Here is an 18,930-nt window from a genome sequence, read left to right on the forward strand (position 1 = left end):
CACAATATTTAATGATATGTTTCCAAAAACACAGAAAATAAACGGATGAAATGGAAAATCTTTGTCATCGTAGATCGATGACCAACATCAAAAAGATGTCCTTCTGAGTATTTCAATTATTCAAGCAAAAGCTCTTAGTTTTCACAAAGATTGGAAGGATAGATTAAAAAAATATTTTAACACGGTTTTTCAAGCAAGTAACGGTTGGTTTTACAATTTTAAAATGAGGTATTCTTCTCATAATATTAAATTTACTGGAGAATCGGCTGATGCGGATAAAGATGCTGCAAAAGAATTTATTTCCTAATTATCCAAAATGATTGAAGATGTAGAATATTCCTCTAGCCAAATATTTAATGTAGTTGAGACAGGTTTATTTTGGAAAACTATTTAACAATTAAAAATATGAATGAAGCCTTCACGCACCTTGACAAATTTTTAAATATTATGGAAGATTGTGATCCCAATGGAGAACACATATCTCAAGTGCATGGGGTGATCAATAAAAATATAGCATGTTATAAAATACTATATGAAGAAAAGAAAAAGAATAGTGGATTACAGTTAACTCTTGATAACTTTTCAAAGGAAGCACCCGCAAACCCCACTTAAACGGCTCTTAAACATCTTATATTTACTTGATAAATAAATATTTTTTAAAATACACACAATTTCAATTTTTTTTACTTTCCTCGACTTTGGTACATTCAACATTCGCACACATTTTCAGGAACAAATTATGTGCGAAAGTCGAGGGCCGCCTGTATTAACATACTTATCATTATTTATTTACATGCGATGTATAAATGTTACAGTGAATGTGTATTTTTCAGTGAAGTTATATTTTCACTACTGAAATCAAAATTAATTTTCACCAGTAGATTTATAATAGCAAAAATATCATTTATTTGATGTGCACTAATATGCTGCTCTAAAATATCTTTGAAACTCAATTTAACAGTTGCGAAACGTCCATTTGCCGTTCAAACCCAAACCTAACCTAGTGATAGCTCTGACACTAATTATAGTTTTAGATCTTTTATTAGGTCAAGTCCAAAATATTTCTCTCAGGGGGAAATAAGCAGGAAAAAAAGTACCAACAGACGTCGCATCTTGCATATAGCTCCATAGTTTATCTGCATTTCGATATTATACTATGCTTTAAAAATATGATAGCTATCCTTACCGATATAACTTCTGAGATAAGAGTGTTAGTCAAAGTATATTCAAACTGAATTTTTTTCAATAGGAGGGCACAAAAACAATTATCACTTCTCAGAAGTAAAAAATTCACGTCAAAAGCAATAAAATCGTGTCAGCGCCGAACGAGTGTTCTCACTGACGACATTGACACGATTTTATTGTTTTTGACGTGGATTTTTGCCTTCTGAGTAGGGATAATTGTTTTTTGCGCTCTCCTATTGGTCAAAATTCGGTTTAGATATGCTTCGCTCACTGTAAATCGTAATATAAAAGTAACACTTGACCGACTGTAGTTTTTTCGGGACACGGTCAATTGGGCGACGGCGATTGGGCGACGGTCAAATGGGCGATTCAAAATGGGCGACGGACAAATGGGCGATGGTCTTTTGGGCGACGGTCTTTTGGGCGATACAATAATAATGCATTACAAATAAATGTGATGCAAATCATGATCTTATAATTAATTAAATAATTAACATAATTTAATATATATTAAAAAAAAAAATATATATATATATATATATATATATATATATATATATATATATATATATATATATATATATATATATATATATATATATATATATATATATATATATATATATATATATATATATATATATATATATATATATATATATATATATATATATATATATATATATATATATATATATATATATATATATATATATATATATATATATATATATATATATATATATATATATATATATATATATATATATATATATATATATATATATATATATATATATATATATATATATATATATATATATATATATATATATATATATATATATATATATATATATATATATATATATATATATATATATATATATATATATATATATATATATATATATATATATATATATATATATATATATATATATATATATATATATATATATATATATATATATATATATATATATATATATATATATATATATATATATATATATATATATATATATATATATATATATATATATATATATATATATATATATATATATGTATATTATATATATACGTACATACGAAAATATAAGTAATATTTTTTAGAATATAATTAAAAGATGAAAACATTATTTGGTCTAAACAAAATATAATATACCTACATAAGATATAGTATGTATATATTTACTTATCATTTGTGCTTATTTAATCATAAAATATCACTTAAACAGTGATTTTTTTATTCAAGAATTTAAGAGAATTACCCGATATCATAAAACACACGGCTTAAGTCGGTAATTTTATTATAAGTATACTACCTGATAAATGTTTATAGTGGGCCCTTACGCGAATTTTTTTTATGTTTTGAGCCTTGGAAACTACTCTGAGAACAAACCTTTGGAATTTCCAAGAATCGCATATTTTATAGTTATCTATTTTAAATTAGATAGGATAGTTATATATAAATATAAAAACACATAACTAACGCTGATAAGTGTTAATCGTGGATTTTGCCCTTTACGCGATTTTTGTATGTTTTGAGACTTATAAATTACTGTGAGAACAATCTTTTGGAATTTCCAAAAATTGCATATTTTACCGTTATCTATTTTAAACTGAATAGGGTAGTTATATATAAATATAATAACCTAGAACTAGCGCTGATAAATGTTTATCGTGGGTTTTGCCCTTAACGCGAATTTTTTTTATGTTTTACGCCTTGGAAATTAGTGTGAGAATAAACTTTGGGAATTCACAAAAATCGCATATTTTACAGTTATCTATTTAAAACTAGATAGGTTAGTTATATATAAATATAAAAACCCATAACTAGCGCTCAGCATACTTTTGAATTTTGACTGAAAATGTTCGCAAAAAGTTTCGTTGCGTCTTTGAAAATTATTTTTGTCGTGGTTTTAAAACACTTTGTCACAGTGTCATTGTGTTTTTGGTAAAAAATTCAGTACAGCAAGAAAATAAGTATGTATCTTTTTATTCAAATGTGGGTTATATTTTATGTGCTATTTATAGATAATTGGTTTTTATAGATCATTGTTAAGAACGACTTATTTGAGTTACCACAGTTTATATTCTTCATAAATGGATAATTCAGGCATAATAAGTCAAAAAGACAAGGAAAAATATCTTTGGAATGGATATCTTTATAAAAAGAATAGACCAAAGATTTTTTATAAAAGTTTTGAGGTAAAATAGAAAAAATATCATAGAATATTTACATGGTATTGCATATAATTATAATATGAGTTAATAATTTGAAAATAAAATTGTTTTTAGCATTTAATATACTTTTTCGTTTTAATGTATATTTTATTAATATTTATAATAAAGCAAAGCGTGCAAGTTTTTTCTGTCGCCCATATGACCGTCGCCCAAATAACCATCGCCCAATTGACCGTCGCCCAATTGACCGGAATCGCCCATTTGTCCGTCGCCCAATTGTCGCGTACCGGTTTTTTCGCCGCGTGATGTGCAGAGATATAACAAAAATAGATGATAATTTTTGAATTAAAAAACAAAAAATTATCAAATGTTTTAAATTGTTTTAGTACATATGTTAAAATTATTTTATCAGTGGGTCACATAAGATCAAAATTAAAATCATGAAATTTGTTTTATTCTACTTTGTTTTATTTCTAGTTTAAAAAAATATTTTCAAAGAAACTAAAAATATCTTAAACTCATTATAAATAAAATAAAAGAATATATGCTGGTGTTGAGCATTAGTTGATGAAATGCGTTGATTTTGTTTCCATGAAAAATTTGGTTAGAACACTAAGGGGCACCACCAAACTATGTAAATTATCATATATAAAATTATATTTCAGTCTCCCATTGGTTAAAATTTTGCTGTTTATAGCTTTGTCACGTTTTAAGACTAATTATGGATCCTTAAAAAATAATTTACGATCAAATTATACTAGCAACTCATGTTTAACCCAGATATGCCCACTGTCCTATGGGTAGGACACTAAAATCGTGCCACTGTTTTTTACAATTGTGACGTTTTTATTACTTTTACATGAGTCAAAACGTGAATGAACTCATTAAAAGGGTTTAGTAATAACTCCTAAACAATAAAAACCGGAATATTGTTAAGTCTAGTGTTGTTTGTCGTCTGGTGAAGCTGTGCGGTTTTTTTTAAATTTGAAAATAGCAAAATTTCTTGGGCATATCTGGGTTAAACAAAGAGCTCTTTGGTCCCTCACATGGAAAGTCTGTGGCAGCAATAAAAGTAATTATCCATTGAAATATTTTCTTTCCTAAAGTATAAACATTGATTTATGGCAGCACAAAACGCTTTAGTTTTTGTAGATAGATACTACCAAACCCATCATTAAACATCAGAAGTCGTAAAAGGTAGTCACTACCTGTCCCGTGGATTACCAGCAGCAGACAAAGCCAGTAGATATTACTCAACCCGTTGGTGGAGTGTTAATATGAACTCTAGATAACCCAAGCGTTTCCACTGTGATGACACGATTTTATAGCTTTTGATGTGGATTTTAAATGAACCTCATTGGGAGAAGGGGGGTGGACTTTGCCCTCACTTGACTATCCAGAAAAATATATGTTATTTATTGAAATACTATGAATCCTAATGAAATCGAAATATTAAAAAAAAGACCACTGACTAGCCAACTTCTGCTCCCCACCCTGGAAATAACTGATTTGAGGCATACGACGATTTGCCGATCATATTTATGATAATCTTTTGAGACATTCTCAAAACAAATCAACCCTTTGTGTGCATGCATCAGCTAAATCATGCGTGATCAAGATAGTGAGTGATTATAAATTAATGTAAATAAAAACAAGTCACTGATAAAATGTAATCTGAACCGAGATTCTGACCCCAAATTAGAAATGAGATCCCATCATCAATAAGTCACAAATTATTTTACATGGTGAGCCAAAATTAGATGTAAATTGTACGTATAAGGGTTCAGTTTTTCAGTACAAAATCACTGATTCTGGGGCTTACGAACTATGAAGCTCTACAACTTGTTGGTCGACGAGAGATTAATATTCTCGTTGACCGACCTAGAGTAACATTAAAATACAATTGGAACATTGTTAAACGAAATAATATTGATTCTTTCAATTCCTTCGACTAATCTTCTTGTTTCATTTCAGGAACCTTCTGCGCTTTAGACATTTCGATATCGAGGTTAGAGGACACGGGTCTAATAGATGTCAAAGGAACTGTGGAAAAAATTAGGTCTCAAAGAGCGCATTCTATACAAATGCCCGATCAGTATATCTTCTGTCATCTGGCCTTGATAGAGTACGCCTTCACGCAGGGACATCTTCCGTCTGCTTGTTTAGTAGGCTTTAGTGATAAGGACGACGATTCAGACTGAACAGTAAATAGAGTAATATATTTTTTTTAAATACTAAGTGATCTTTTTTAATAACCATTAATTAAATATATATATATATATACACATACGTATGTGTATGCCGGATGGTCCATAAGTTGTTTTGATATTTGAAAAACTAATGACTTTTTACTATAAAATAAATTTAATTTTGTAGCTCTCACTACTAATAATACGCATACAAGACCAGTGATATTTGGTTGGATATTGTCAGTTACATCACCAGTGATTTCTAACGACCATGCTCAAAACACTAGTAAAGAAATTTTATATGCCCTTCTTTTGTTCCAAGTTAAAGTTTTTTTGTTAAATTATTTTCGTCAACCACATGCATGTGCTTTGGATGTTCTGTTTGTGAGACTGCGACATAAATTCGAAATTGAAAGAAGCATTCATCGATTAAATCTTGCCACAAGAAGTGACCTATTTACTGTCATGGTGAAGGCAAGGCGAAACGATAATCAAGATGGCTTGAAGCAAAAATGTAATTTTGGGAATAAACATTCTTTATGATGATCTAACCTTGAGGGTTGGTTTGTGCTTTGGTGATCCACTTGGATTTATGATATTTAAAAATTCAACATAATATATATCGTGGGTACTTGAATAATTGTTCTATTGAATAAGAAAGATTTTAATTATTTAAATGTCAAAGCATCTTCTGGACCATTCTGTATATAAAAGAAAAAATTAGCTCTCTTAGAAAATATCTGTCCATTATATAATTTATTTTTGCAAATATTTAATGATATAGTAATATAATTTTTATTTTTAGCACAATTTTACTTGTTTTCTATCTGTTGTTTATTCTGCGATTTATATATTTATATAACTGTAAGATTTTTTGTATTTTGTTATATTTATGTATCTTGGAAACTGTGTTGAAGAATCTTTTTTAATATATGCATATTAATTTATTTCACATAGCGTTTAATGAGTCACCTGTTGAGTGTTTTCGAATCAAAAGTTCCTCTATTCTATGTGGTATATATGACGTACGCTTCTGTAATAACCTTACCCCGTTCGCGAATACGCATACAGTCATAGTGAATTGTGTTAATAATATTATTTATATAAATATGATATGTACCTTTTTATCAACATGATCCGCGCTCGATGTCAGTATAAATGTTTGCTGTGTTTCATTGTCGAAAAGTATCTATTTAGCTTCTGTACGCTTAGAAAATGTTTTGTCATTATACTCCGACGTGTGTATTTAATATATTGAGTGTAACGAGAGTCGACCCTCGCATGCTTCAACTTTGAATATTATACAATTACCTCCATGTATGTTTATAAACGAGGTTCAAATAAAAAAGTAAAGGCAATTATTATCAAATGTTACAATAGAACCAGTGCCTCATATGAAATAATATCGAGAATGATCGATTTGAATATACTTTTGCCTTTACTTTTTTCTTGTATATCCTCGTACAATTGTTATTATAAATTATATAATAGTAAATTATAATCCGATATTGTAACAGTTTATAAAAAGAAGTTAATCCATTTTCAAAACTAGTACCATTTGAGCTTCCGGCTTACGATTCGCAAAGTTGTATTTGCTGATAATAGGTTGAGTATTAAGTCGTCGCATTTTACTGGCCGAAAATTGATATTGTGGAAGAGTTTTAAAATTAGGTGTAAAGGTCCTAGAAAGAAATCTTACGCAAATAATAAGTACCGGTGGATCATTCAATTGCCGAATAAATGCTATGACTTATTACTCGACCCAATATTTGAGACTTTGTCCAAGTTACACTTTCAAGATTTGCCATGGTGTTTGATGTTATCGTTTTGAAGAATTCGCATTGTTTCCATTCACAGATTTATTTTTCACTTTGTTTTTGCTCGGTTGAGAATCTGCACATTGCGAAAGATATTTATTTTTATAATATTTATGAAAGATGTGTATAGATAATCAAACTTTACGAAAGAATATGATTTAGCATTGTGTATTCGGTAAAATTTCATATATTTATATACGTACATATATTTTAAATCTGTTAACGTTTGCTATTTAATAAAATTATTCAATATACAAAGACTATGTGAAGAATGCAATTTTTTTTAATATGCACCAGTTTTGCCCGTGTATTTTTCAACTGTGTTTTGTCATGTGTGTTTTATTTATTTTAAATTTATTGCTTCTTCATAGATATTTTTGATATGCGTAAAATTTTAACCTTTCCAGTCAAAGGTCAAACACTTGATTGATTTTTATCGTGTTCATAATTAAAAATACCATATGTCTATTTTATCGTGTTTAAAAAGATATCATTGTACGAGTGCACGAGTAAGGAGTGATCGTTGAAAGAAATTCACTATCGTTCTTCCACTATTTTTTGCAAACTGTATACATTATAAATATACTGAAAGTGCATTAATTTCGATTTATTATTGCGTGTTGTGTATTATTATCATAAATAAATTTGTGAAGTGAAATGAATGCTATAAAATAATAACCTGAATATTTATAGTCATTGACGTTCGATTAAGAAAATTAAATTATTACTTATAATGTTTATACAAGTGTTTTAAACTCTAGTTAAGAATTTTTATACATGAACTTACTATTAAGTAGTCAAATTAAAAAAACGAAAAAATGGAAAGAATACCGTATTAATATTTATGCACATCGTCGATATTTTTTCCTTTATTTAATATCAAGTGACCATATAATTATTAATGAAATAGTGAATCTTGAACAAATTGTAAAATAAATTTTTATTAACAACTATGTGATTTTTTATTATTAACAAAAAGAAACAATTTAAACGTTTTGAAATGAAACTATTTCTTACAAAGATAAGATGTAATATAACATGTTTATTCTCAGCTGTATCTTTTTTTTGTAAAACCAATACATTGACTTTCGTCGGGTTAATCCAACTACAGGCGGCCCTCGACTTTCGCACATAATTGGTTCATGAAATGTGTGCGAATGTTGAATGTACGAAAGTCGAGGGAAGTAAAAAAAATTGAAATTGTGTGTATTTTAAAATATTTATTTATCAAGTAAATATAAGGTATTTAAGAGGCGTTTAAGTGGGGTTTGCGGGTGTTTCCTTTGAAAAGTTATCAAGAGTTAACTGTTTATCACTATTCTTTTTCTTTTCTTCATATAGTATTTTATAACATGCTATGTTTTTATTGATCGCCCCACGCACTTGAGATATGCGTTCTCCATTGGGATCACAATCTTCCATAATATTTAAAAATTTGTCAAGGTGCGTGAAGGCTTCATTCATATTTTTCATTGTTAGAGTTTTCCAAAATAAACCTGTCTCATCTACATTAAATATTTGGCTAGAGGAATATTCTACATCTTCAATAATTTTGGATAATTAGGAAATAAATTCTTTTGCAGCATCTTTATCCGCATCAGCCGATTCTCCAGTAAATTTAATATTATGAAAAGAATACCTCATTTTAAAATTGTAAAACCAACCGCTACTTGCTTGAAAAACCGTGTTAAAATATTTTTTTTAATCTATCCTTCCAATCTTTGTGCAAACTAAGAGCTTTTGCTTGAATAATTGAAATATTCAGAGGGACATCTTTTTGATGTTGGTCATCGATCTACGATGAAAAAGATTTTCCATTTCATCCATGTTTTTTTTGCTGTGTTTTTTTGGAAATACCATTAAAGATTGTGGAAATATATCTTTATTTTCCACAATTTTGAATGTATTCTTTAATTATATTTTTATTTTGCAAAATTAAACATATCGTAGACCTGTTTGTATCATACGAACGTTTGATTGAAGCAAAAGATTCACCGCTATCAAAACGTTTTTTAAAAAAAATTAAATTTAAGAAAATTTTTTTTTTAAATGTGCGAAATAGCGAATTGTGCGAAAGTCGAGGACCGCCTGTAATGTGTCGGTAACGAAAAATATTAAGAATTTTATATCAAAAATTTAATCCAAAACTATATCAAAAAATAAATTAAATATAAAAATATAATTGTCGAACGACAAATTTGAATTGATGAACTCGTATAAATGTTGATTTTGTCCAGTAAATTGTAGTTTAACATTGACAGCATCTCTGATACAGCTATAATATAGTGTCACCGAACATTTGTGGAATTTGAATAGAATTTTTCGCTAGACTTATTCATAGAAAAAACTCAGTTTTTAATTAATATTTTTTAATTGAAATAATTGGATATATATTATAATACATTCTTTTAAATTAATTATATTATATATTTATCATATATACACAAGTTCCGTTTAATGTGTTATTTATACAATAACATTAACAAACAAATTAAACATGTATAAGGTATTTGACAAACACTCTTGATTATGATGTATGAAAGTCTTGATCTTATTTAGGGTTTATAAATAAAATATAACGCAGAGAGCGAATTAGGGACGGCACAAAATAGTATCATAATATATCAAATTTAATAAATGGATTCAAAATAAAAAATTAAATCATCCAACAACGGTAGCGTCGACTATTTAGTCAAATCTGTAAAATATATAACTTATAAATATATTGCAACACTGAGCGCATACTATCACATAAATGCATAAATTAACATTTCATAGAGAAATTCAAATTAACAATCGATTTTTATTTTTATATATATCAAATTATTACATAACAGGACGTTGCTAAAATACTGATATATATATATTACAACGTGAATTTAAACATTTTTATATGTGTGATAGCGACAAATAAATATATATCACTATAGTTTAATTAACAAATTATTTAAGTCACTTCTGTATATTTTAAATAAATTAAAAATTCACTATAATGTATATATTTCTATACATATTATGTACGCCAACACATACACATAGTATATATTTAAATAATTTCACTCACAGATCTATACTGAGTATCTGCTATAAATATATTTAATTTAATAATTTCACTTCATATCGATCGATTCTCGAAATGGCATCAAATTTATCAAAGTTTATTTTGTAACTATCAAAGCTTAGGTGCGAAGATTAATTAAACAAAACGTTTGATAAATATCTAAATTATATATACTTTAAATGCAAAATTTTATTCAAAAAAATTCAGATCTAATTAATATACGTTTCAACTTATGTGCAAATGCTGAGTTTGGCGAATACAAAGGATAGCTAAAACACTCGGATCCTTTGATCTATTTTAGTTTTATTTCACCCTTTAACCTAAATATATTTATGTATTCAATAGTTTTAAAAAAAGCTCATCATTATGTTAATACAGTTTTTAGATGTATTTTTTATATATTTATTTTTAGTGATTAATTAAAATAATTCCAAAAAAATGTAGATTGATATGTCGTTGGCTATAAACTGAGAAATAACAGCAGTGAAATAACTAAACTCTTCTTATGAATACAACGTTTCTCATCGTCGCCAAATAACTACAATATTATATAATTTGAAATTTTCTATAACATTTAAAATATCTACTAATTACATATAAATTTAACTATACACAATTATGAAATCAAAGCGATGCTAAGTCGCAAGAAAAATCTGATTAAAAAATAAAGGTAATAAAGAAGATGGAATGTGGATTGCAAGTAATAATAGTGAATAGTAAAATTTTAAATAATATAATACAAACTAGGAAATAAGTTAAATCACAATAAGAGTATACACATAATATATATGCTTGCTGTCAAAATTATATTAAAAAATCAAGAAGGATCTGTCAATGCATTTTGACAAACGACGGCTTTTGTTCGTAGTTTTAAGGTTGGTCTCTCGTTCAAATCTTGAGTTAAACATTTACTATTATTCACCGGTGTCTACCCAGTTTGCCTCTTCCGCTATCCTATCCAGGCAGTCTGACAAATATTGAAACTAGAACACATTTAACACAAATAGGGTAAAATCTGCTCTGTGAAATTTAGTTTTGGAGTGATCTCAATTAAATAAATACTTACATAGGGGGTGAAAATGTTTAGACAGCGAGCCGGACGATCCGGTCGTTGACAGTGCAATCTCAAAGTTCCGGCTGTAAGGTCAGTTTCCCAGCGCCTCAACGTGTTCAGGGGGAAATCGACGACTTGAGACTCCAAACAGCCGTCAGCTCGGCAAGCATGCAACGCCAGAGAATCGTATCCTAAAGAAGAACATATATATAAAATAGATCCAATATGTTGCACAATCCTCTTTAAATAAAAATATGACTCACCGACAATGGGCATAACCTTTCCTTCTTTACGAGAATCCGTCTGACAATGTGGAAAGTGAACGCGGCCGTAGCCCGGCAGTGTGTGAGCTAGCGCGAGGTATTCACTACAGCGGGAGAGGTCCTGCAACGCTTTGAGCTGGTAGAGTCGTTCGCCGGCGACGCAGTTTCCTCGGTTCACTTCTTCCACAGCCTATGATGTAATACATACAATGACTCACAAATCTATCAATTAATCTAAATTGAATTTAATGCGTAATATATTGATATTTATTCATATAATTGCTCATGACTGAATACTGGTTCCTGTGGCTGGAATTAAGTTCTTATAAAAGACAACCATCTTATCTTTTATTTAACCATACTTAAATAAATAGCATTAAGTATCTTTGATAGTGACAAGTGTTCTGGGATTAAGATTATTTTGGGTCAGTTTTGTTACACAATATTTACATAGATCAGAAAGAGTACACAAATATCATATAAGTATACATAATGTAAACAGCAGTATTATTCAACCATAAAAAAACACAGGTGCTATTTAACAGGGAATTATTTTGAGAGATATGTGCATTAAAATAAATACTTTGTTCCATAAAACGAATTGTTTGTGTAAGGTAAATCTTTGGTTTTTTTTCTACTATAAGCAAAGGCTGGTCAGTGTTTTTACAGATACAGAGGAATATTATCGTGTTGGCAAGTGGCAACAATCGGTGGAATTTGCTAGGTGGATTACAAGTGCTCCATTACAGAGTTGTCAAATCTCCAGCTATTTAAACTACGACCGTTACGTAAAGCCTTTATATAAAGTAACAGACAATAACAAATCTGTTTCCACCCTCCCAAATCATCGCATTAGTCCAAACGTCGAGAGTAAGCAAAACAAAAAATCTTCCATATCTCGATCAGTCTATATATATATGTGTACATTAGACACTTTTATCATGATATTTCAATTGAACCTTCCAGCAATTTATCTGAACTCGCACAAGTGAAGTTATGCTGAACATAGAACAAAACCTAGAAGATCGAGGAAACAGTAGTTCAGCTTTGAAGTCCGAAATCCAGAGTTCAACCCGATCTAGATGCAGACAAGGCTATGAGAACATCATGTATCTATAGTAATTACGCAACGTAAATTCAAAAATTGTTGCGAATTTAGTAATAATTTATAATATACATAACTTTTCTTTCAATGTAAAATTTAATGGGGGGGGGGGGGGGAGGTTGCTTCATATATTTTCTCCATGGTCCTATAGTGCAACTGAGCATAATTTGGATTGGATGATATTCAATATGTTGCTTCCAGAATATGCAAATCGTTTTTTTATTTCATAATATTATTTAGCAAATCTAGTAGTCGATTCCAGAATATATCTAAATAATCTTATAGTCAAATGGATAATATGGAATGCAAAAAATGGTAAACTTTCCACTAAACTTTTTAATTTTTTATATTCCAACCGCTCAGTAACTCAATTTCAATGAATGGTGATTCAGATGGCCATTAATATTTTAAAACATTTTCAAAAACTTTGCAGTCAATTATTTCTAAACACGCATTATATATATTTTCACAGGGTCCTAAAGTGCAACTGAGAAAAAGTTGGAACAGACATTACCGTCAGCTTTGGCTTTACGTTTAATTTTATTTGAGTGTACTGCATTTTTATTTTAAATATTAAAACGCATATACTAGTATAATAGATATCCATTAAAAAATTATAAATACCACTGATTAAACTGTGTGAGCAATACAAGGCTAAATAATGGGAGTTTATTTATGAATACTGTATTGAAATCGAAGCTCTTTCAGACAGCCATAAATCAGATAGTGCGTCATAAAAAGTAATTAGGCAAAATTTGATTTTATTTTATATACGTATGTATAAATATTACTACATACAGAGAATTTATACACTATTATGTTGATTTATGTGATAAATTAACAACAATACTGATTGCTTCAAAAACATAACATAATGAATCATTACTATATCATGTTTATCAAATATTTGATAATTATGTAAGATACTTACATTTTTGGGTGATTTAATGTGACGTCATCATTGAATGAAGAATAGGATATATTTTTAATGTGGTGTAAGGTATTTGTTTCAGAGGAAATTAATATTTTTTAATATGTACTACATCGATATTTAAATAATATGCCCAAAAGAATTGGCAGCTAAAGGGTTAATAGAAGCAAAACAGTCATCCATAATCATAGTTTCCAGTCAATATATTTATATTATTACCAGCCCGAAACTATAGGTTTATCATTAAAGTATTTATATATCTTCATATTAAAACAAATAAGCCCATGATTTGATAACTACCAATACTAATATGCTTATAAATAACATTTTCATACCTGCCAAAACACAAACGTAACAGCCAAAGGATCCTTCCAGATAATTTCAGACTCAATCTTCAGATTAAATAACCATTTTCTGATGGTCAAACAGCTACTAGATGCCGTAGAATAATTTTGTATGTACAAAGCGTGCGGGCATTCTTCAGGCTGTAGTTTCCTCTCTACAATAAAATTACAATTGTAACCGAATCAACCACAACTCGCCCACCCAGAAAATATCTATAGCTCACCAAAGTTGTATTCGACAATTTCAAATAGATAGAAGTACTTGGCGACGTTCTTCGACAGACCGACTTTTTCGACGACGGCTCGGTATACGTCGTCGGCGCTAGTGGACTTCTTCACCGAAACAGTGACCACTTCCTTGTCGGGTAATAATATTTTCAGATCGACTGGCGACGCGTTGAGGGAGTCTTCGGCGTCGGTAAGGAACTCTTGAATGGCGTCAGATTCGGCGATCACTCGAACTGCGCAAACCTGAATTGTCGATTGTAAATTATAAATAAAATTAAAACAGATAAATTGACATTGAATATAAAAAAAAACATACTTTTTCTAGATACTGTTCTAGCCCTCGCCGCCTTGCGTCCAACTGCTGCTCGCTTAAAGCGAACGGCCATTTACCAGGTAGTTTTGGAAAAGTGAAACCTGTATTTATAGAAAAGGCATGATAAATTCTTAAATTAACATTAAAATAACTTTTAGATCCAAGTAGTATATACTATATAATTAACAATGTACAAGAAGATTATAAAAAATAATGACAGATGAAATCATCATGTAATTTATAATCGTATAGTAAGTTATATAATGTTTGAGTGTAAAATTGTTGTATAATGCTTGTGTGTACTTTAAAATGAATATATATTCACTCACCGACAAATTCTTTTCTCAATTGAGCATGCAAGTTGGCGAACTCTCTATATCTCCGGGAGCACAAGTGCCGTCCAGCCATGTATATATTGAAAGCGACATATTTCTGTCCGGCTCGTTCTATGCATTGGTAGTCCGGAACTGAGATGGGCAGTGATCTTTTTTCGCTGTAATCGACGTAACTGTAGCCTGGTCCATCATCGCAAGGTTCCAAACGTTCCGCTTCCTAGTGACAAAGATAACATTCAACAAAATGATAAATAACATTGGTAAACGAGGACATTAAAGCTTATCAGCAATGGAACGTTAATATGACTGTTGCTGCTTTGATAACGCGGATTCAAATAAACTGCTTTAAGTATAATATATTATCACTTTCTAATAACTATGTTTCCCTATTAAATAATTAATTATATAAAATATCTTGAAAGATTTTTTAAACTTCGTAATTTTTATTTGCATTGGATCTGAATTCCATAAAAATCACTTAGTCATTGTTCACTTTGTAATTGCTTCCATTAGGGGTTGCAGTATTAACAATAATATTTAATTTTACTCATTTCTATTCCGCAAAATAATAATCTAAATAACTTTCCGCCAAGGATACCATATTATGTGTGCTATTCCATCTATTCAGATAATCCAAAACTAATCTTTTAATATTAACATCTTTACATTTCAACAGAAGAGATGGAATTCGCTACTTTTTTACTTATTCCCTAGCATCAAATATGAATTCATTTAAATTGGCGTTTTTAATAGTGTTTAATTGCTGGTTTTACAGCACATCTAAACCCGATAAGATTATTAAAAGCAAAGTTATTATCGAAAAATAAGTGATCCCTAGTTTTATTTTAAATTTCAATAACTGAATATTTGTATTCTATTTCGGTTTTAAATAAGTTCATATTGGCTCCATTGTCTGTAGTAATGGAATAAATTTTAAGTTTAAGTTTTTCAATAATGGTTTTAACCTTCGCAAGACCGAGCAAAGGTTATTTCTACTTCGTATTATTTCAACCATTTTTTAAATATTAATAATGCCTACCTGATATTTATTGTAATCTATAAAGATATCTCAATTAATGGAACGCGATCAAAATAATTAAAATATGTTAAAAAATAATAATGATATCGAAGTTTTGAGATTATAAATAACTTGTATTTACTTTGATTTTTATTACGTTTCGGTATTTATCTTTGATAATTAATTTTAATTTGTATCTTGATTCGAGTATAAAATATAATATTATAAAAAAATTGTATTATTTTGCATGGTAATATTAAATTTATTTTTAAATATTCTATTTATTTATTTTCATGTAAATAACAACAAAAAATAATTAATAATTATTGGTATACAATTCGCGTAATTTTTCTATACATATTGGAAATGTTGTTGAGTTCTGAATTGTTATGACAGGATGTGAGTCAGACGATGTGTTAGCGATTTAGGTGTTTTTTTAAGTGCATACTAACTTTTGTTTACTTCATATTACCAAGTTAAAACACATGGCGAATGACGAACAATTAAAAAAATATTGGTCGAGGTGGAAGGGGTTAAAAAGGAGTCGGAGTCGGTCGATTTTTACAACTCCAACTCGGCTTAAAAGCTCCGACTTCAACTCCACAGCCCTGGTTTCAATAATGATGAAATTGAATACTTATTGTAAATATTTCGTTGCAACTTGACAGGATGCGTTAAAACTATTAAGTGGCGAGACACAAACAATTATTACAATTTATAATTATTCATCACAATATTTATCCGTTAGATTAGAAAAATGTTGAAATACCTAATCTGGGATAATTATATAATAATAATAACGTAGGGCAAATTTATTCTAAAAAATATTTATTAATTTTAATTATATATTATAAAATTAAATATTTTTCATTAAAAATAAACGTTTTGAAACTGCCTCGTACCGAAACAGAAGCCTTACAATTTCTGAAAGAAGCTGTTTTGTTGTGTTCATGGGAGTGATGACTCTTGCCGCTTTTTTGCACCTAACCTATTGTATTTATGTAGCAATACAACAAAAGTGGCAGAGAATGAGTGTTGGTCAGAGTTAGTCACTATACAGTGAATACCCCCATTAATAACTGTCTGCAACGAATCTACTTAAAAATGTAATTTATAATTGAATAACATGAAAGTTTAATAGTAAATATAGATCTGTCGATAGATGAAGGTATGTCAAAACATTGCATTCATTTTAACGTGTCATTAAAAATATTGAAATTTCCGGTATTACTTTTGTCAATCTCAGTCAATAGAAATACTCGTTTGTTATTAGATTATACTGGACGGAAGGTACTATGGAGACATACAAGTTAAAGTATTAGGGATATATTTACCTGCGGAGTGACGGAGATGACGGTGAGCGCCAGACAGTCTCCGCCCGACTTGATCAGATCTACGACCTGTTTGTGGGTGGCGCCCTCTACGTTGACTCCGTTGACTTGGAGGATACGGTCGCCGGTGCGCAGGCCGGCCCGGTCGGCGGCCCCGCGGGGCAGCACCGCCGAAACGTGCTGCAAGGGCGCGTATAGCACGCCGGCTATGGAGCGCAGTTGTCCCCCTTCGGACACCTGACCGCGAACGTTGAACCCAAACCCTGTTTCCGATTTCCGCACGTGCACGACGCGCGGGGCTCCGCCCTCCGACATTTCGACGACGGCCCCAGCCCCGCGCACTGGCAACACTGAGTCCTACTGACGTTTACGCTACGCACAGGCTACAAGAGTTTCTGCGCATGCGCGACGCGCATCTGTCGGCGAAACGCGCAACTCGACTCACTCCAAGTGCGCATGCGCCGCCGTCGCTTTTATTCAAACAACGCAATCAATTGCTTATGAATGAATTTCGACTACTGGTTTATTACGTGCTAGCCATGTCAGCAAAAGGCTAAATAAAAAAAACAAATAGTATAGTTGCACAAAAATTAAATACATATTGATTTAAATTACTAATCTATTACTCAAAAGACTTAATAATCAAATGCTTTATGGCTAATGACCCAAGGTCTCACCAGACATTCGTTGCAAAAATGACGTGCGGGTGCAATTTAACAACGTTTTTTTTTTTAAAAAAATACAAAGACATAAACGTTTTAAAATACTTTGTGATCTCGATAACTATATAAAAGTGTTGCAAGGATGTTCAAAAGTAGACGAAAAGTAATATATTCGGTAAGTGCCCAAATAAAGGTGATCTAACTTTAGTTTCCAAACTTTTTTTAAAAAAAGACAAATTTAAAGACACATCCTGAGAGGAACTTCACCACACAAGCACCGCACCTTAGAGGGATCAACCTCCGCAATACTGTCGCTGCCACACCAACCAGAAATCTAAGGACACCATCACTACGCCGGCTTCTTCACTATTGCTCGGAGAAAACATCTTACCCATCATAGTCTGTCGCAATATGTAATATAATCTAATCAAATTCTCAGTAATTTCACCGGCATATATACACTTTAATAAAATATCAATACATCAACTTTTGAGACGAACCTCGTATCATCATTCAAAATTTACAAAGTTCTCTTTACTACACGAGCAATTAAATCTCAAATTTGACAGTTTATTTTTATTTGGCAACAGGTTTGTCGTTCAGAATGAATTTAGAAATCACGCACAAGAACAATTATTTCAAACAATGAAAGAGAGAGGTTTCACACGACAAAAGGCTTAACGACAAAAATGAACCAACGAATCGCGCAGAACACAGTAATGCACAATAACCACAAACCTAAAAAAGTCATTAATAATCACATATTACCGCACCATAAAGACTCAACATTTGTAATAAGAGGCAATATTTTTGACCTCGCGTCGAATGCCATTGTTGTTCAGAATTCCCGGTTGGCGATCACCATAATAAGCCATCTGGAGTCCGTTTTTCCTCTGATGGG

General features: G+C 30.2%; 2 protein-coding genes across 3 annotated transcripts in view; one reads left to right on the plus strand and one right to left on the minus strand.

The window, feature by feature from the left end:
- Window positions 1-8,337, plus strand: part of Ptpmeg2 (Protein tyrosine phosphatase Meg2) — a 28,606-nt gene extending 20,269 nt beyond the window's left edge. For both annotated transcript variants that reach the window (XM_088188749.1, XM_088188750.1), the window contains one exon: window positions 5,353-8,337. In XM_088188749.1, coding sequence (XP_088044875.1) covers window positions 5,353-5,579 — 227 coding nt within the window. In that variant the 3' untranslated portion in view covers window positions 5,580-8,337. The remainder of the gene's footprint in view (window positions 1-5,352) is intronic.
- Window positions 8,338-11,164: 2,827 nt separating this feature from the next.
- Snx27 (sorting nexin 27) lies at window positions 11,165-17,757 on the minus strand. The gene is made up of 8 exons (XM_088188751.1): window positions 17,371-17,757; window positions 15,013-15,235; window positions 14,687-14,784; window positions 14,367-14,613; window positions 14,134-14,297; window positions 11,763-11,952; window positions 11,512-11,690; window positions 11,165-11,428 (listed from the first exon to the last, which is right to left on the minus strand). The coding sequence occupies exons 1-8, from the start codon at window positions 17,680-17,682 to the stop codon at window positions 11,360-11,362; spliced, it is 1,482 nt and encodes a 493-aa protein (XP_088044877.1). The 5' UTR covers window positions 17,683-17,757; the 3' UTR covers window positions 11,165-11,359.
- Window positions 17,758-18,930: the final 1,173 nt, after the last annotated feature.

Source organism: Plectrocnemia conspersa, unplaced genomic scaffold (genome assembly GCF_051122295.1).
Source record: "Plectrocnemia conspersa isolate PC_06_02 unplaced genomic scaffold, ASM5112229v1 ptg000007l, whole genome shotgun sequence".
Taxonomy (NCBI): Eukaryota; Metazoa; Arthropoda; class Insecta; order Trichoptera; family Polycentropodidae; genus Plectrocnemia; species Plectrocnemia conspersa.

What these genes read in the sequence shown, in the direction of transcription:
- Snx27 (XM_088188751.1), bottom strand. Translation starts at nt 17,682, where the DNA reads ATGTCGGAGGGCGGAGCCCCGCGCGTCGTGCACGTGCGGAAATCGGAA. An exon ending in TTACGTTTGTGTTTTGGCAG is followed by an intron (nt 11,953 to 14,133) that starts GTATGAAAATGT and finishes ATTACATCATAG; the next exon opens with GCTGTGGAAGAAGTGAACCG. An exon ending in AAAGGTTATGCCCATTGTCG is followed by an intron (nt 11,691 to 11,762) that starts GTGAGTCATATT and finishes GTTCTTCTTTAG; the next exon opens with GATACGATTCTCTGGCGTTG.